Source organism: Hippoglossus hippoglossus, chromosome 14, assembly GCF_009819705.1.
Source record: "Hippoglossus hippoglossus isolate fHipHip1 chromosome 14, fHipHip1.pri, whole genome shotgun sequence".
NCBI lineage: Eukaryota > Metazoa > Chordata > Actinopteri > Pleuronectiformes > Pleuronectidae > Hippoglossus > Hippoglossus hippoglossus.
In genome coordinates, this window is record NC_047164.1 from 501,092 (window position 1) to 520,792 (window position 19,701).

Here is a 19,701-nt window from a genome sequence, read left to right on the forward strand (position 1 = left end):
GCTGGACGTGCGCGTCAACTCAGTGGACCCGGCGTGGCCTATCAAGCCTTTGCCGCCCACCGTTAACGCCAGCATTCATGTCAACCCCAAGTTTTTAAAGCAGGTGCGTACGGGCAGCGAACACCACACCTGACCTGGATTTAAATGTTCAAGTTTTAGTTTTCTATACCTAAAGATGTAAATACAGTGACACACAGAGAAGGAGTTCAGGGACGTTTCCGTCATTTGATCAAGTAGAAAAACATTTTAAGAAGCAGGAACCAAACAAACAATCATCTTATATTTTCTCACTCTTTAATATTTAATAGACTTAAGTATTTATAGATAAGGTGAGAGGTCTAGTCTACAGCGCCAGTTATTTATTAATCTGCAGATATTTATTAGAATTTTCTTTTCTTAGACAAAACAAAGAAGTTGTTTTCAGACATGAAATTCTAACGTGTTCCTGACATGTTCTGGAGGTTCTCTATGTGAGAACAAATGTCAGTGTCTCTGGACATTTTCTGGATCTTCTCCAGCAGCCTCCTAGTAAAATGTCTGTAAAGTGTCAGAGTGAGTCCATGTGAGGACACAGCAGGACAATGTGTGGAAGCTTCCCAGTGAGCGAGTGGACGTGTTGATGAGGTTTCTAACACGTGACGGACGTGAAACTGGAAGAACACAAACATCTCAGGATGAAGAAGAGGAGCCGTACACGTAGAAGACGAAGACGTCAACTTGAAACACGAGGAGGTTCCAGATCTTCTGGTGATGAGGGCCGACGCCGGTGTGGATGAGCTGTAAACAACAACACTGATCTTTCCACAGCAGAGTTTATACGTCATGTCCGGCCTCCTGCTGCTCTACAGGCTCCGCCCCTGCTGCTCTACAGGCTCCGCCCCTCGCCTGGATGTTCCCCACATGTTCCTGTTTGAACGAGTCGGACCCAACAACCTGCTGCTGCTGCTTCACAGACACTAACTACACAACATTTCAGGACAACATTTTACACAGTTCATGTCTGAAAATGGCTACAATAATAAATGCCTGTAAATCAAAGGTGACATCTCTGAGCAGGTTAAGGATGTTTGCTCTGAGTCTGAAGCTTCATGTGTTTGTTCCATTGTTTCTATTTGATCTGGTTGGTTTTGGTTTCACGGAAAAAGTGTTTTCACTCTGCAAACAAACCGAACCAGGGTTCATCCAGACCACCTCTTTTGGTTAGACTTAATGTGTGTTGGTCTGGACCGTGGACCGTGGAACCTTCACACCTGATATTTAGGTCAGGACTAAACGTAGAAGTCTGAAGGTCTGAATCGAACGAGGTGTAAAAGAATCCTATAACCACCAGATGGTTTGTTCACTGACAGAAAACAGCTGTAAATCTTAATCCAATGATCTGCTGCAGAGGCTGTATTAATAATCAATTAAACAATTATTTCAGCTTTAGACTGTTTTTCTTTGAATAATTTCTGACTTGGACTGAACTTTCTTTGTTTCCTCTGTCCCTCCTGCGACCCTCTGTGACATCATCGTGTGTCCAGTCTGAGGAGGCCTCCTCTCCGCAGCCAGTTCCCTCCCAGCCCCCGGCGCCGGTGTCAGCGGCGGTGGTGGCGCCTGCTCCCCAGCCGGTCCCAGCGGTCAGCCAGTCCAGCGTGACCCAGGAGCAGCTCATCCGACAGCAGCTGCTGGCCAAACAGAAACAGCTTCTGGAGCTTCAGCAGAAGAAGATCGAGCTGGAGCTGGAGCAGACCAAAGCTCAACTGGTAGGACAAACGCATTCAATCTGATTCCAGATCTGTCTGACACAGATAATCTGAGTTTCAGATTAGAGTTTCTCTAGTCTCAGCTGCTCAGTGATCAGAGCAGAAGCTGCAGCTGGTTAGTTTCTGTGTCCTCCACTCGGCTTCACTGGAACTAATCAACACTAGTTCTCAGGACCTGATCAGCACAGGAAGTCACTGAGTGTTGGTTTGATTCCACAGTTTATCAGACTCATTGAAACATCATGAAAATGACTCGTCAACATGTTCAGTACAACACGAGAATCCATACCTTGTGAATCGGAATCAACTTGTTTTGGGAAATCAGTGGCGATACTCAGCATATACTTAAAGTAACAAAAGTAAAAGTGCAGAATAGCAAATTTTAGAATAATATGAAAGATGTTCTCAGTTACACGTGGCATCTATTGCACTTGTGTCTGTCCTGGAAGACGGATCCTCACATGTGACTCTGAGGTTTTCTGCTAGTTTTACTCTTGTTGAGGGTTAAGGACAGAGGATGTAGCTCCTTGTTAAGATCTATGATCAACACTTGTTTGTTATGTCTGCAGGCCGGAGGATTCACAATACCCACACCGCCTCCAGCCTCCTCTCCAGCTGCTCCGACCATGACGCCAAAGGCCCTCAGCCAGAATGCCCCAGTGGTCCGACCCTGGATCCCTCCTCAGACCCAGCCTGACACCAAGACGTCCACCAGAGACCCTCGTCTGAACCGCACCGGCCCCCCAGCTGCGTCCCAGCCCAAAGAACAGCCTGCTGGGAAAAAAGACAGTCTCCAAAAAGGAAGTCCTGCCCTGACGCCTGAGAAACGGCAGCCGGAGAAATCCTTCAGACCGGAAAAGACCAGAACCCCAAGGAAAGAAACGTTGGAAGAGAAGACCAAGTCCAAGTCTCTGTCTCCGATGACCAAAAGTGTCCAAAGCAAAAACAAACAGGCTGAGGCTGAAGGTCAGAAATCATCCGACGGCTCCAAGAAAGATCCACGGCTGAGGAAACGCACACAGGACAAGAGTGGAGAGAGCAAAGACGAGGAGCTGAAGGAGAAGAAGAGATGCAACGACAAGAAGGAGAGAGAGGAGGCGGTGCTGGGGGCAGAGCTGCAGAGGTTCAGCAAAGGGAAGCTGGCGAATGGGTTCGTCATCAAACACGAGCGCGAGGAGGCAGAGAAGGTCGAGTTCAAAAGTGGAGGCAACGCCAGAACACATGCCAGGAAGCGCACCCGCTCCAGGTCTCGCTCCCCCACCTCCTCTCCGAAGAGGAAGGATAGGCGCTCGCCCAAAGGCAGAGCCAGGAGCAGCTCGCTGTCCCCGTCACCCTCTCACAAACCAGGGAAACCCCGGAGGGTCCGTGTAGATGAACCGCTGCATGGCAAGCCCGGCCGAGATGACCGGGTCACACTCAAGAAGAGCCAATCAGAGAGCAGGAGGTCGAAGAGACCGCAGGACGATCGACACTCCGAGTCCAGAGACTCTCACTCGCCCCGAAGTCACGATGGAAGTGGCAAGGAGACGAAGGAGGCTCCTCATCGCTGGAGGAGCGGCTGGGAGGAGAACAAACAGTGAGTCCAACCAGACATCATCGTATAGATATGAATAGTAAATGTAATTTAATATTAATAACTGATCATTTATAATAATATTCTATGTAATGAACAGTGAGAGCAGCAGCAGGTCGTTGTTTTTATTCATTGTTGACTTTGTTTCTGCTGCTTCTTCAGTTTGAAGTTGCCAGACGACGCTCACATGAAGCCTGGACCCCAGAGACACAAACCGTACAACACGCCGACTCGACCCACCACCCCCCGAACCCTAAAGCACCGCCTCAGCGTGGACGCCAACCTGCAGATACCTGAAGCCCTCAACACCGCCTCCAAGAAGGACCTGCTGAGGAGGGTACGTCACACGGATCAGCAGCTGTTCGTTCATTTATCTCTTTTAAAATCATCAAATCAGTTACAAGTTTTCATCTTTGCATTTCTCTGCAGGCCGGTAAACGTCTGGAGAGCGGCGAGATTTCTCAAGAGGACTTCCTCAATGTGGCGCACCAGATAAAACATTTCTTCCAGTATCAGGAGGAGAAGCTGCAGCGCTCAGAGAGCTGGGACGGGAAACAGCCGCTGCTGGCCGCGCCCTCCTCCCAGCCCCACGATGCCATGGACGCCGCAGAGCTGTCGTACTACGAGCACAAGTCCAAGCTCAGGAAGACGCAGGTCACCCACCGAGTGGCCGGAGAGGAGTGGGAGGGCGAGGAGAATGTGGAGGATGTCGATGTAACAGGCCCGGGCGAGAAGACAGGTGGGGGTCGGAGCATTGGAGGACACCCACCGCCACTTAAATACAGCCGAGCGCCACGAGACAGACAAGGTTAGGCCAGCTTGATGTAGGAAGAGAGAACTGAACACGAATCAAACTATCGCTTCACTGATTGATTCATTAATTTATCCATCATTGAATACATTTTTATTAATTTTACAGTTTAAAGGTTCATGAAATTATTGATTAGATTAAAATATAATTTGATTAATTGGTTCTTTTTATGTGAAGAGGCCTCTGTTTCACTTCCTGTGTCACTGACTGCTTCCGTTGGTTTGTGACCTTCAGGTGAAAGACGGAGTAAAGAACGAGAAGAGTCGCGGCCTCCGCTCGGCCCCATGATCGAAGAGTACAACCATGGCAAAGAGTTCCCCACCCTCAAGTCGCTGCCTGGCCTTCGCTTCAGGAGACGAGCCGACCCCCGAGACTCCAGTAAGTCCGTCACAGATCCGTCATGTGTCCACCTGTGGCTGCGTTTCCTGTCATGTGCCGTCTTGTCAGCAGGTCAGAGGTCTGGGTCTCTGACGTCCTGTCTCTCTTTTAAATGATAAAAAATGTTTGTTTGTTGTTTCCAGGTGAGAGAGAGTGGAACTCGCCGCTGACCGAGCGCCAGCGCGACGAACAGAAGAGCGGATACGACACTCCACGGAGGTACACGCCCTCTGTTGACTCCAGGCATCCTGACCCCCGGAGGCCGGAGGGGCCCCTGCCCTCCGGCACAGTGGTACACAGGAATTGTCCCAGTCCGACCGGTCTGGACGCCCCCGTCCCGAGGTTCGAGCGCGAGCGCCTGTCACCTCTACACCAGAAAGACTCGGCAGAGATGAGCCCGGTCCCGCGCTTTGAGAGCCCCAACAGTGAGCACTCTGATGAAGGGCCCCTCAAACCTGATGTCCCCCCTCCTCAGCCTACCCCTCCCCCCATCCTCAAGGCCCCAGCGCGTGTTGGACCACTGTCGTCTGTCCGACAGCAGAGCAACTCGCCTGGACACACCCCTCCTCACGAAGCAGGGCACCCGCCGTCCCGATACGACGGCCCTGAACACATAGCCCCCCCCAGACCCCACCCTCCCGGCTGGTACGATGACTCTTCACAGTTCGAAGGGCCTCACCCCCAGGGGCCAGGCAGGTTCGATGGCGGCAGACCACCACATCACAACGAAAGGTTTGATGGCCCAGACGGCGCCCACATGCCTCACGGTCCAATGAGAGGCGGAGACGGGATGGGGAGGTTTGATGTTCACCCCCACTCTCAAGGCCCCGGGAGGTTTGATGGTCCCATGGGCCAACAGCCCCCAGTGCGGTTTGTGGGTCAGGGGCCGGGACATTTTGAAGGGCCAATGCAGCACTTTGAACCACCAAGACGCTTTGACAACAACATGGCCCCTGGACCTGGACCAATGGGCTTCCAGCAGCAGCGGGCTTTGCGTTTCGAAGGCCCTCCAAACCAAATGGGCCCCATGAGGTTTGAAGGCCCCAATCACAGGTATGACATACCCAATGTACCCCATCAGGGTGGACACACGCACTTTGAGGGCCCCCCTGGGCAGCAGGGGCCCCCCAGGTTCCCTCCCCAACACAACATGCAACCTCCCATGAGGCCAATGGCCCCGCCCATTTACGACAACCCGATGACCCCCCAGCAGAACTTCAACATGGGCCCCCAGTGTTTCCCAGAGCCCATGAACCCTCAGTTCCCTGCGGGGCCAATGGCGTTCCCGGCGCAGACGGTGAACTTTAACCTGCAGCCGCCATTCACCCAGCCAGGCCCCGCCCCCTTCTACAACCCTGCCGCCCCCGCTGTTGGCCTGCCGCAGCCGGTGAGTGACACCTGTCAATCAGTTTCTCGTCTTTTAAGTGAAGTTATATTATAATCAATGGAATATAAAATCGATGAAGGTAAATGTATCAGCATTGCCTTTTCCTCCTTTGTCATTAATTTGTTCCTGTTTTCAGGTGAACCTGTTGGGGAACATGAATCAAACGTTCCTGCCTCAGAACTCGGTTCCATTCAGACCTCAGAGTAAGAATTCACTTGTTTTCATTAATGTCATGAGAACATGTTTAAAACATGTAAATATCAGTGAAACTCATTCTGTGTCAGACTGACGTTTAACCTGCCGTCTGTTTGTGTGGCCGCAGCGCCGCAGGTCGTCCCTCCAGAGAACCACTTCGGTCAGGTTGACGTCAACGACCTTCTGACCAAACTCATCTCCACCGGCATCATCAAGCCTTCGCAGCCCGAGGCTACGCCGACCACCAGCAACGGTGAGTCTGCTGATATCTGATGCAGATGTTGTTATGGAAACATGACGCTCAAATAGTTAGAAATACAATTTATGTTTTTCCAGAATCTTCGACCACTGTGGCGCCAGCGGCTCCGCCAGCAGAGGAGGAGGAAGAGGAGGAGCAGGAGGTGGAGGAGGAGGAAGACATCCCGGACCTGACCAGCTTCACCGTGGATGACATGAAACCGTAAGTACAGACGAGCCACTCAACTGCTCTCTCACCACTAGTCGCACACCCGTCTAACTCCCCCACCCCCGCAGGCGTTACGAGTGCGTGGTGATGAAGCTGTACTCGGGGAACCAGTGTTGTCTCTGCAGCATGAGGTTCACCACCACCCAGACGGACCTGTACGCCGACCACCTCGATTGGCACTTCAGACAGAACCACGCCGGAAAGGTCGCCAGCAAGAAGATCACACACCGCCGCTGGTACTACAACCTCAAGGTGAGCGAGCGCACGCACACACACACACACACACACACACACACACACACACACACACACACACACACACACACACACACACACACACACACACACAGCTGCTGGTACTACTGCCCCATGGTGAGAACACACAAAGACACATATTCACTGCAAACACTGTGTGTGTGTGTGACAGGACTGGATCGAGTTCGAGGAAATCGCCGACCTGGAGGAACGAGTGAAGAGTCACTTCTTTGAGAAAGAGAACGAGGAGGAAGTTCAGAAGAGTCAGGCAGCGGCAAAAGAGAGGGAGGTCCAAATCGTCAGGGCGACCAAGGACCAAGTGGGAGAGGTGAGAGAGAGGCTGTTCATCAGCCAATCAGAAGCTAACTGACAGAGAATCTTGTAGTAGTCAGACACTGTCACTTTCACTCTGATTGGCTGGTACAGAGTACGGTGTAAATCATCCTCACTCTGATTGGCTGGTACAGAGTACGGTGTAAATCATCCTCACTGTGATTGGCTGGTACAGAGTACGGTGTAAATCATCCTCACTGTGATTGGCTGGTACAGAGTACGGTGTAAATCATCCTCACTCTGATTGGCTGGTACAGAGTACGGTGTAAATCATCCTCACTCTGATTGGCTGGTACAGAGTACGGTGTAAATCATCCTCACTGTGATTGGACGGTGTCCTGCAGGGACTAACAGTTTGTTTTGTTTATTTTCTGCAGTTATGTGAAATCTGTCAGGAGCCGTTTGAGACGTACTGGGTGGAGGAGGAGGAGGACTGGTTCCTGAAGGACGCCGTCCGAGTCGACGACAAGGTGACGCACAACTCAACCACACAACAAGACAGGAGTACACAATGACACAACAAAACACACCGTCCTGGTGACTGACATGTTTTTTTCTTCTTCAGAATTTTCATCCGGCATGTTTTGAAGATTATAAAAATGTGAGTACCTGCCGACGATTTATCAAAATGAAAACTAATCAATAATAGATGAATCAGTAATAACTCAACCTTTGACCTGCTTTGTCTCCCCAGACGTCGTCGTATCTCGACGTGACGCCATCGCCCAACAAGCTGCTCACCGATCACCCGCTTAGCGCCTTCGTCGAGCCCAAGGAGGAAGAGGAGACTTCCTGCTGCAACGCCGCCGCCTCGGTCAAACAGGAAGTGGCACCCGAGGCCGTGGAGCTACTCGACGTGAAAAAAGAGGAGGCGGAGCTTTTAATTGACCAAGTGCAATCAGAAGAGAATAATGTGTAACCACGCCTCCTCTGCTGCCGCCGCCGCCGCTCTCAGCCTCCGTCACTTTTTCCATTTTTGGAGACGGTGTTTTTAGCGAGCGGAGGTCGAGTCGTCAGCAACGTTCTCGTCAATACATTTTTGTATTCGGATCCAACCCGACCATTTCAGGTCGTTTGTTTGTGAACGCCACGTTTGTGTTTGTTTGACTCGACGCTGTAAATGATTTAATTTATAATTAAAGTATTTTTTGAATCTCTGGTGTTAAAGTGATTAATGATCAGCTGCTGCTGTTAAAGTCTGATGGTTATTGATCGATTGGTTTACTGATCTGTTTATTGGTTGATGAGTAGTTTCAGGTGTTGAGTTGTTTCCCGCTGCGTTAAAGGTAAGCATGGTCTGATTGGACGACTGGAGACTCCGCCCACTCTTCAGGATTGGTTCCCGTCAAGAATCCGAGTCGTCGTCTTTAGTTTTTAATGATTTTCAATAAACGAGTCTGAAACTTGTTTGTTCTTGTGTGATTCTGATTTAATAGTTTTATTGTCGTTCAGTTAAAAAATAAAGTTCAAGTGAATTTAAATGTCTGCTCGTCTTTTATTACTTTACCAAGTATTTTTATTTGATATTTTCTACATTTCAGAGAAATTAAACATGACAACTTCATTGTTGCTTAGTTACTTTACGGAGACTAGTTCAAATTACATTACTAGTAAGTTACATGTCAGATGCTTAAAATACTAATTATTAAATGTTACAGTGCCCCCAAGTGTTAGGGTTACAAATAATTTTCCTCTTAAAATACTGTTCTACATTTAAGAAAAAATATGTAATGTGAAAAAATACAGATTCTTCATGTAAAAAATACTTTACTACAAATAAAAGTACATGAAGCTGAGAGTGCTTGTGTACTTTCACTTTATTAAACCAGCTCCAGGTCTTAGCTTCACTTCCACAGTCTGTAAACGCCAAGAGCGATGGCGAGACACGAGAACACGGTCGCTGAGGAGGAACAGGACAAAAATTAGTAACTTAAGTTACTCTGAGTACTCTGATTACTCTGTATGTTACCTGCCAGGTAGGTGACCGTCTCCAGTTTCAGAGACTCCAGCAGAGTTTTGAGTGACGCCACCTGCAGGTCGATCTTCTTGTTGATCTCCATGTTGTCGTTTTCCAGGTCGACTTTCTGAGGAATGAGAGACGAGGAGACGGACGAAGTTCAACCAGCACAGTAGTTTAGAGTTTAACCAAAGTATTTCAGTATAATAGTAATATTACAGTAATGTTACAGTATTACAATCCGGTTGTTTCACCTTGTGGTGGAACTCTGTCGTCGTCTCCATCAGTTTCTTCTCCTGTTCACTGAACTGACACAAAAACACTGAGTTACACTCGTGATGCGTTCACTGACTCGTGGACACGATGCGTTCACTGACTGACTCACCATGTCAGACATCCTGCTGCTCTCCAGGTTGATGTCGAGTTTGGTTTCAGCTCGGACCTTCTGAGTCTCCTCCTGAACAGAAGACGTGTCTCATCAGAACGGGCGTCTGCAGCGTCTCAGCTGATTTATAAAAGAGTTCGTACCTTCAGTCGGTTCCACAGCTGCTCCAGCTCGCGCTTCATTTTCTGTCCAACAAGGGAAAGTGGGTCGATTGTTAGAAAACACACAACAGTGGTGTACAGTGTTGTGTTAACATATGTTAGTGTCGTACGTGTTGTGTTACCATATGTTACAGTGTGGTTGTACGTGTTGTGTTACTATGATATGTTACAGTGTCGTACATGTTGTGTTACCATATGTTACAGTGTCGTACATGTTGTGTTACCATATGTTACAGTGTCGTACGTGTTGTGTTACTATGATATGTTACAGTGTCGTACATGTTGTGTTACCATATGTTACAGTGTCGTACATGTTGTGTTACCACATGTTACAGTGTGGTTGTACGTGTTGTGTTACCATATGTTACAGTGTGGTTGTACGTGTTGTGTTACCACATGTTACAGTGTGGTTGTACGTGTTGTGTTACCACATGTTACAGTGTGGTTGTACGGGTTGTGTTACCACATGTTACAGTGTGGTTGTACGGGTTGTGTTACCACATGTTACAGTGTGGTTGTACGGGTTGTGTTACCACATGTTACAGTGTGGTTGTACGTGTTGTGTTACCACATGTTACAGTGTGGTTGTACGGGTTGTGTTACCACATGTTACAGTGTGGTTGTACGTGTTGTGTTACCACATGTTACAGTGTGGTTGTACGTGTTGTGTTACCACATGTTACAGTGTGGTTGTACGGGTTGTGTTACCACATGTTACAGTGTGGTTGTACGGGTTGTGTTACCACATGTTACAGTGTGGTTGTACGGGTTGTGTTACCACATGTTACAGCGTGGTTGTACGGGTTGTGTTACCACATGTTACAGCGTGGTTGTACGGGTTGTGTTACCACATGTTACAGTGTGGTTGTACGTGTTGTGTTACCACATGTTACAGCGTGGTTGTACGTGTTGTGTTACCACATGTTACAGTGTGGTTGTACGGGTTGTGTTACCACATGTTACAGTGTGGTTGTACGGGTTGTGTTACCACATGTTACAGTGTGGTTGTACGTGTTGTGTTACCACATGTTACAGTGTGGTTGTACGTGTTGTGTTACCACATGTTACAGTGTGGTTGTACGTGTTGTGTTACCACATGTTACAGTGTGGTTGTACAGGTTGTGTTACCACATGTTACAGTGTGGTTGTACGTGTTGTGTTACCACATGTTACAGTGTGGTTGTACGTGTTGTGTTACCACATGTTACAGTGTGGTTGTACGGGTTGTGTTACCACATGTTACAGTGTGGTTGTACAGGTTGTGTTACCACATGTTACAGTGTGGTTGTACGGGTTGTGTTACCACATGTTACAGTGTGGTTGTACGGGTTGTGTTACCACATGTTACAGTGTGGTTGTACGGGTTGTGTTACCACATGTTACAGTGTGGTTGTACGGGTTGTGTTACCACATGTTACAGTGTGGTTGTACGGGTTGTGTTACCACATGTTACAGTGTGGTTGTACAGGTTGTGTTACCACATGTTACAGTGTGGTTGTACGTGTTGTGTTACCACATGTTACAGTGTGGTTGTACGGGTTGTGTTACCACATGTTACAGTGTGGTTGTACGGGTTGTGTTACCACATGTTACAGTGTGGTTGTACGGGTTGTGTTACCACATGTTACAGTGTGGTTGTACGGGTTGTGTTACCATGTTTTCAGAGCGCAGATTGGCGAACTCGCTCTTCTCCAGGATCACCATGTCCTTCCTGATGGAGTCCAGATGAGCTACGATCTGCTGCACAGCGATTTCCTGAAAGTCACAGGCATGAGAAGATTGACTCTGTACCTGCTCTGACCTCTGACCTCTGACCTGCGTCCTACCTGGTGGGACTTGGTCACCATGTCTCTGTAAACAATGTCCATATTCGCCGTCGTCAGAGTCACCAGAGCTGAGACGATCAACTCGGCCTGACGCTTCTCAAAACCTGAGAACAAAGGTAAACTTCATGTTCATGTGGAGACACATTGACTGTGATCAGCTCCTGTTCTTTCAAAATAAAAGCAGCTGAACTGACTGATTGGCTCTCACTGGATCACTGTGATACACCATCATGATGACATCATTAGGAAGTGATGTCACAACAGTACTGTGATGTACTTCCTGTCAGTGTGTCCTCACCGCTCTGCTCCAGCTCTGTCACCATGGTGTGGGAATCGAACGTGAGCTTTCGGTGCTCCAGAGGCGTCAGTTCCACTTTTCTCAGGTCAAAGGTCAATGTAGGGGCCGTCAAATGGAAATCTGTCTCACACACACACACACACACACACACACACACACACGGATATTATTCTTGAAACTGAACAGTGTGTAAGTCTGACGGGTGCACAGTAATAGATTACTCCAGTACTCCAGGAGAGTCGGACTCACGTCTCCAGGTTCGAAACCTCCACAGGTGGAACCTCCGCAGCGCGTTCATCCCGGAAGCTGCTGTGTTTACAAGTTTGAGCAAAGTGAGAAAAGTTACGATCAGCTGATCGTGGAACAGACCGGAAACACTGTGACGTAACAGGAGACGGTCAGGTGCCCTTCAGGAACACTCGGAATTCTCATCTTCACTGTTCGATCTAATGAGACAGCGTCCTCCAGTGGTTGAAGATATATCTACTCGTGTACTGTAGTCAGCCCTTTACAGTTTATCTAGTAGTAGATATACTACAGTTTATCTAGTAGATATACTACAGTTTATCTAGTAGTAGATATACTACAGTTACTACAGTTTATTATCTGAAATACTGTTGTGTTTTATGACGTCACAAACATTTAACAGTTCACAGATTTGAACTGATTCAGATCAATTATAATTTAATGATTAATAAATATAGGTGAAGATAATTGACGAACACAGCAGTAGATGAAGTGACTTGAATTAACGACACATCAGGTGCGACATTAATGCATCAATAATTATGATCACAGATCAATAACATGATATAATGACATATATTGATTAACAATAATGTATTTCAATACTTAACCCTTCTCTTAACGTTCAGTGTCAAAATAAACTGTGACCCCCCAGCGGATCTATTGTCCCTGTCCTGCACGGAGCTGTCAATAAAGTTGTTTTGAAAGTGAACCTTCCGGGTGTCATGGCGGCGGCGGAGTGTGTCAGCGGCCGCTGGTTTCCTGCTTTAGTGTTTGGAGTTTCTCTGATGAAGAGTGTGTTCATCACTTCATAGTGAGTCACACACACACACACACAGACACACACAGACAGACACACACAGACAGACACACACACAGAGACAGAGACACACACAGAGACAGATACAGAGACACACACACATACAGACACACACAGAGACAGAGACACAGAGACACACACAGAGACAGACACACACACACACACACACAGAGACAGAGAGACACACACAGACACAGACAGACAGATACAGAGACACACACAGAGACAGATACAGAGACACACACATATACAGACACACACAGAGACAGATACAGAGACACACACATACAGACACACACAGAGACAGAGGCACACACAGACACACACAGAGACAGAGACACACACAGAGACAGATACAGAGACACACACATATACAGACACACACAGAGACAGATACAGAGACACACACACACAGACACACACAGAGACAGAGACAGAGACACACACAGAGACAGATACAGAGACACACACATATACAGACACACACAGAGACAGATACAGAGACACACACATATACAGACACACACAGAGACAGATACAGAGACACACACACACAGACACACACAGAGACAGAGACAGAGACACACACAGAGACAGATACAGAGACACACACACACAGACACACACAGAGACAGATACAGAGACACACACAGAGACAGATACAGAGACACACACATATACAGACACACACAGAGACAGAGACACAGAGACACACACAGACACACACAGAGACAGATACAGAGACACACACACACTGAACAGAGACACAGTGTTTTATTACCGATTAGCATCTGGCTAACTGCTCAAACTAAATCTTTATTTAAATCTCGTGAACAGAGACGTGTGTGTAGATTCTAACACATGTTAGAACTGTGTGTGTGTGTGTGTGTGTGTGTGTGTGTGTGTGTGTGTGTGTGTGTGTGTCAGTCATTCCACAGACTTTGAGGTGCACAGGAACTGGTTGGCGATCACACACAGTCTCCCCGTGTCCAGGTGGTACTATGAGGTCAGTGGGATTCCTTCATGACTCTGAACTCGTCACCAGCGTGGACGCCTCTTTGTTTATCATGATTTATATCCTGTGGTGTTTTGCAGAACTCGTCTGCGTGGACCCTGGACTACCCTCCGCTGTTCGCCTGGTTCGAGTTCGGCCTCTCCCACGTGGCTCAGCACTTTGACACAAATATGCTGCAGGTGGAGAATCTGAACTACGCCAGCTCGTCCACGGTTCTGTTTCAGAGGCTGTCGGTTATTTTCACGGACCTGGTTTTTGTCTTCGGTGCCAGAGAGTGAGTAACATGACATCATCTCTGGGTCCTACCCATACATGTGCTAAACCAATCAGGAGTCCGTTCCAGCTGTCAATCCAATGATAAGAACTACCTAAAATGACAGAAACCATCTTTGAGAAACATTTATTTTGACTTTGATGTATGATGTCCATTTGTTGTCCGTGTCCCATCTGCTAACATGGAGCAGTTTTTGATCTATTCTGCAGTCGGCCACCAGGGGGCGATCTGGAGGATTTGTCTTAAATAGAATAAACTGTAACAGTAAGAATTTGAAACATTGATTCTGATTGGCTGTGCCATCGTCCAGGTGCTGCAGGTGCGTTCAGGAGCAGAAAGGCTCTCGGGACGTTCTGAGCCGTCCGTCCTTCGTCCTCGCCGTTCTGCTGCTCTTCAACTTCGGCCTCCTCATCGTCGACCGTATCCTTCAGACGCTGCAGCTCGGCACACGATTCACGTTCCCGCCAATGGTCACAAAACTCTGAGTTTATTCTTAATGGAGACAATGTTTGTTTGTGTTTCCAGGTTTTTATATGTTCAATGTGAAACCTTTAATTTTCAGTTTGTAGAAAAGACACTTTGACCTGACACTCTGTCGTCATGGCGACTATAAGGAAACTTCTTTGACGTTTTCTCTCAGACGTTCACTTCCAGTATAACGGCTTCCTGTTTGGTTTCCTGCTGCTGTCGTTGGCCAAACACCTGCAGGTCTGAACATCACGCTAACAAACACTGTTCATGGTTTTCTGTCATTTCCATCTTTAATATTTTGTTGCATATAGATCATCGTTTCACTTTGTGTTGTTTTTTATGTGGCACAAGTCTCAGCACCTGCAGGGGGCGCTGCTGTTCTCCATCCTGCTCAACCTGAAGCACATCTACCTGTATGTGGCTCCAGCCTACGGCATCTTCCTGCTGAGGAGTTACTGCTTCACCGAGGACAACAAAGGTACGACACACACACACACACACACACACACACACACACACACACACACACACACACTCCGCTGAACCATAGACTGTAAATTAAGGCGATTCTCTGGATATGAATGCTACACCTCATGACGCCATTTGGACTCAGAGTCTGAGTAGTAGTGATACACACGCTCAACCAATCAGGAGTCAGTCTCAGCTGTCAATCATCACGTCTCAGCCTGTTTTTATATCATCAAATAACTGATTCAAACCAAACTGATCAGAAACACTTGAACAAACATCAGAGAGAGAAGAACGACCTGAAATGACAGAAACATCTTTACAAACATTTATTTAACGTCTACTCTGATTTTTTTGTTTGGTCCCATCTGCTAACATGGAGGAGGAGGAGGTTCATGACGTATACTGCAGTTAGCCACCAGGGGGCGATCCAGATGATTTGGCTTCACTTCATGTCATGTCGTCCATTTTTATTAAGCATGTACGATCAAGACGTTAAAGAACGACTGAACAGTTTTTGTCGTACAAATAGTAAAGAGCAGTTAGTCTTAGTAAAGGTTACGAACTAGTTTTCACAACATTCAAACTTAAACTGGATTTATTGTTCTTCTCCTCACTTGTGGTTCTGCTGTGACTGGTTGTTGTTTTTCAGACGGTTCTGTGAGGTGGACGAGCTTCAGTCTGCTGCGTCTGATTGGTCTGGGAACCATCGTGGCGAGCGTCTGCGCTCTGTCCTTCGGTCCGTTCATTATGATGGTGAGAGTCTCACAAGTCTCGCTCCCTCTCTCCGTACTCTCTCTGCATTTCATCTGTTTGTGCTCGTCTTCTACGGATAAAACACAAAACGAAGCAGTACCACCACAAATCATGGGGGGGCAGTGTAGCCAATAGTTCAAGCGAGAACACCAAGAAATTTCACTGTCCACATGTTGCGACCTCAGACAAACACGTTTGCAACGCGGACGCCATCACAGCCTCCTCCACCACTATCCTGTGCTGCCCTCTAGTGGTGGTATAGTTGAGAAACCGTGCCAACGTAAAGGACTCAAGTGGGCGGTGACGGTCACAACGTTTGAAACAGACAAATCACTTTTTGTACATAAATGAGTCTTAAAGGAACATTTTACTTTGTCGACTTGAAATACGGGAAGTTTGTATATGACCACGGATATGATTTTGTTGTTGTTACGTGACGTCTGTTCCAGGGTCAGCTGCCGCAGGTCCTGTCTCGTCTCTTCCCCTTCAAGCGGGGCCTCTGCCACGCCTACTGGGCCCCAAACGTCTGGGCCCTCTACAACGTGCTGGACAAGAGCCTGGCGACGCTCGGTGAGACTCCACCTCCTCATTACGTCCTGTCTGATTGGTTCAATCGCTCCCTCTTTTCTCTTTACACCGTTGGATCCAATCAGAAATTCTTTCCCCCCCATGTCTATGGCCACCGCTGCACAGGAACCTTCACTGTCCCGTTCATCCATTAAATCCACAGGCGAGGACGAAGGCAAGAAGTCCTTAACGACAGAGAGCAGATTGTCCTGGTGACATCATGTCGAGCTGCTTTTTACTGTCAACTCTGCCACAGGGGGGCGCTGGTGCACATTCAGAGCTATTGGCTGCTGTCATCGACCAATCAACATCCACAACAGTTCCTCTATAGCTACACACATAACGTCTGTTTCACCGGGGATTTAAAACACAGGAGGAAATAAAAGATGTGGGACATTATTTTAACTAAATGTTTTCAGATGAAGGAAACATTGTTTTATTTTATTTTGAGCTAAGTTTAGTTTGCTGTTTGTTTTCAGGCGTTCGTCTGAAGCTGCTGGACGAGACGCAGCTTCCTCGAGCCTCCATGACGGGCGGACTGGTTCAGGAGTTTCAACACTCGGTCCTTCCCTCCGTCTCTCCCTCCGTCACACTCGTCTGCACTCTTCTCTCCATCCTGGTGCGTGAGAACAAATGAACTGAGAGGATTTAAAACAAAGTTTTCATCTGATTCTCAGATTAATTGTAAGTTCTCAGAGTGTCACTTTTATCTTTTCTTTCTGTCCTCTGCATCTTTGAAGCCGGCGGTAGCGTCCATCTGGTGGCGTCCTCGTGGTGCTCGAGGATTTCTGCGCTGCCTGCTGCTCTGCGCTCTGGGCTCCTTCATGTTCGGCTGGCACGTCCACGAGAAGGCCGTCCTCCTCGCCATCCTGCCTCTGAGGTCGGCCGCCGACTTATTACCTGAGATATCTCACTGCCTTAGTTTTATTTTGATTTAGTGCAAAGAAATCAGCGAAACAGAATTTCCAGTTAGCTTGGTACGACCCCCGATGAGGGTAATGAGCTCAATCCCCCGGTAGCCATCACATGACCACAGTAGAGCGGTTAGCGTCACCGCCCTAATGAGACGTAAAGAAGGATTCTGATTGGCTGCAGGACGCCAGCCGAGCAGACACAGAGTTAACGAACTGTTAAAAACAAATGAATGAAAAATGAAGTCATCGATGTCTCGACCTTCGTTTAAACACGATCTTTTGTGTGTTTTTTCCTCCGTAGCATCCTGGCGGTTGAGAGCAGAGAGGATGCTGGGATCTTCCTGGTTCTGACGACCACAGGTCATTACTCGCTGTTCCCATTGCTCTTCACCCCCGCAGGTAAACGCTGCCGACACGTGGGTCACATGCCATGTCATATTTCAGCTCAGTCAGATTGTGTTTGTTGTGTGATTGTTGTTGTGCCGTGTCAGGTGATGCTGTTTCCTCTTGATTTTTGTCCGACTCTGATCAAACTGATGTCACTTCCTGTTTCAGAGCTGCCAATCAAAGTCGTTCTGATGCTGATTTTTACCATTTACTCTTTCACTGCTCTGAGGAAACTGCACAGGTACACACACACACACACACACACACACACACACACACACACACACACAGGAACACTCTTACATTTGACTGATCAATCAATCAATCAATTCTGATGTCACAGATTCCATCGTTGATCTCCTTCAGTAATCAGATTACTTCCTGACTCTGTCCTCTCAGTGGTCAGGGCTCTCTGCTGCGCCCCCTGGAGGTTGTCTACTTGCTCGGTCTGGTTGCTGTGGCAATCGCCTGCGAAGTCCTCTTCCCTCTGTTACCGTGGCAACAGAAGCTTCCCTTTCTCCCCCTGCTGGTGACTTCGGTGTACTGCTCCGTGGGCGTCTGTTACTCCTTCCTGCGTCTGTACGTCAGTCTGCTGAGGCGGGAGAAGTCCAAACAATTGTGAAACGCCGTCATGTACCCGAGAGGTTGCAGGTTAGATCCCCAATACACCTACAAGACACTGACACCCGCTGCTATCCATCAGTCAGAGGAGGCGACGCTCGTATTTACAAAAACACAAGAACTTTTCTTCCTCTGGATTTTGACCAAACATCATCAAAGACGTCTTCACTGGTTAAAGTAACAAACTTCAACATTCACATCAGCTGCAACTCGCACAACGAAACCAAACTGTGTGTGAAGAGGCTTCACTCTGCTTCACCACCGTAAACCTTCTGTAGTCACAAAAACCGCAGCAGAGTGAGACATCTTTTCTCCAGAGGATCACATCAACAGCTCTTCTTCAGTATCTGGATCGAACAGCTGTTACTGTGACGCGTCGGATACAGACTGTCAATCCATTCTGTAGCAGCTGATAATCAATAATAAAGGTCTGTCGCCCCCGTGTGGATGATACGTGACTGGCTGGTCAGGGGTCAGGGGTCAGGGGTCGGTGAAAACTGAAACACACAAACGACTAACAACCGGTGACATCATCTGTACAAACTATGACATCACATCAAGTGAATGAAACGACCTGTCGTCATGTTTTTAATAAAAAGCCACGTGAACCAAAGAGGAAGTGAAACACTGATGATGATGATGATGATGAGGATGATGATGATGAGGAGGATGATGATGAGGAGGATGATATTTTTCTATATTTTCAAATAAAGAAGAAAACTGTCACGTTTGTGTTTGTGATTATTTGTCGTTAGCTGTTTGGTCACTAGCATCCGATGACGTGTTTGAGTCTGAATGATGGTTTGTTTAGTTCGATGTCTCCAATCAAAGTTCAAATTAAAGACACAGTTGGTTTAAAAACTTTATTGATAAGGCAACACAAGACATGATGAGTTAGAATGAACTATTGCACAATAAGAAGTGTTAGCGTCGATGCTAACCTGCAGGTCAGATGCACAGATTGTAAATAAAGATGGACGACATATTGGGTCCTGAAAAAGTGAAGCCAAAGCATCTAAATCGCCCCCTGGTGTCTGGTGGCAGTATTGGTTATAAACCCCTCCTCCTCCATCTTTACTTTGGGTCATTGATTTACAATCTATGCTCAGATCTGATCGTATTGTAACTATTATCAGTTTAGCAGCTTTAAGGACAAGGTGGCCTCGTCTCGTTTCCTCATCTGTTCCATTAAGTGCGAGTTCTTCATCAGTGTTGACTCCGCAGACGTTCATACGCTCCGCTCCATCGTCCCAATTCTGTCTCCCTCGTCATTGGATAAAAGTAAAAAGGTCCAAACACTCAAATCTTTCCTTTAACTTTAGGATAAGAGACCAGTCACAAACTTAAAATCCAACAAATGACAGATGAACGTTTTATTTCGGAGGCAGCCAG

General features: G+C 47.5%; 3 protein-coding genes across 4 annotated transcripts in view; 2 read left to right on the top strand and 1 right to left on the bottom strand.

The window, feature by feature from the left end:
- pcf11 (PCF11 cleavage and polyadenylation factor subunit) overlaps positions 1-8,624 on the top strand; it is an 11,808-nt gene extending 3,184 nt beyond the window's left edge. Inside the window, exons 5-19 of the mRNA XM_034607437.1 lie at positions 2-103; positions 1,524-1,745; positions 2,315-3,321; positions 3,481-3,655; positions 3,748-4,126; positions 4,364-4,507; positions 4,651-5,894; positions 6,031-6,097; positions 6,217-6,342; positions 6,426-6,549; positions 6,624-6,807; positions 6,983-7,138; positions 7,521-7,613; positions 7,709-7,744; positions 7,838-8,624. Coding sequence (XP_034463328.1) covers positions 2-103; positions 1,524-1,745; positions 2,315-3,321; positions 3,481-3,655; positions 3,748-4,126; positions 4,364-4,507; positions 4,651-5,894; positions 6,031-6,097; positions 6,217-6,342; positions 6,426-6,549; positions 6,624-6,807; positions 6,983-7,138; positions 7,521-7,613; positions 7,709-7,744; positions 7,838-8,062 — 4,284 coding nt within the window. The 3' untranslated portion in view covers positions 8,063-8,624. The remainder of the gene's footprint in view (position 1; positions 104-1,523; positions 1,746-2,314; positions 3,322-3,480; positions 3,656-3,747; positions 4,127-4,363; positions 4,508-4,650; positions 5,895-6,030; positions 6,098-6,216; positions 6,343-6,425; positions 6,550-6,623; positions 6,808-6,982; positions 7,139-7,520; positions 7,614-7,708; positions 7,745-7,837) is intronic.
- Positions 8,625-8,942: 318 nt separating this feature from the next.
- Positions 8,943-12,174, bottom strand: ccdc90b (coiled-coil domain containing 90B). Its single transcript, XM_034607326.1, has 9 exons — positions 12,020-12,174; positions 11,771-11,890; positions 11,473-11,576; positions 11,300-11,401; positions 9,629-9,670; positions 9,486-9,557; positions 9,355-9,408; positions 9,113-9,227; positions 8,943-9,043 (listed from the first exon to the last, which is right to left on the bottom strand). The coding sequence occupies exons 1-9, from the start codon at positions 12,066-12,068 to the stop codon at positions 8,988-8,990; spliced, it is 714 nt and encodes a 237-aa protein (XP_034463217.1). The 5' UTR covers positions 12,069-12,174; the 3' UTR covers positions 8,943-8,987.
- A 503-nt stretch (positions 12,175-12,677) lies between these two features.
- alg8 (ALG8 alpha-1,3-glucosyltransferase) lies at positions 12,678-19,035 on the top strand. 2 transcript variants are annotated; one of them, XR_004616117.1, is made up of 14 exons: positions 12,678-12,830; positions 13,764-13,842; positions 13,932-14,125; positions 14,436-14,545; positions 14,766-14,833; positions 14,948-15,074; positions 15,717-15,820; positions 16,270-16,390; positions 16,867-17,006; positions 17,128-17,267; positions 17,603-17,700; positions 17,857-17,929; positions 18,088-18,539; positions 18,993-19,035. XR_004616117.1 is itself a non-coding variant. In XM_034607274.1 (13 exons), the coding sequence occupies exons 1-13, from the start codon at positions 12,742-12,744 to the stop codon at positions 18,308-18,310; spliced, it is 1,566 nt and encodes a 521-aa protein (XP_034463165.1). In that variant the 5' UTR covers positions 12,678-12,741; the 3' UTR covers positions 18,311-18,736. The 2 variants fall into 2 exon arrangements, 1 of the variants encoding a protein (XP_034463165.1); XM_034607274.1 differs by lacking the exon at positions 18,993-19,035 and having other exon boundaries at positions 18,088-18,736.
- Positions 19,036-19,701: the final 666 nt, after the last annotated feature.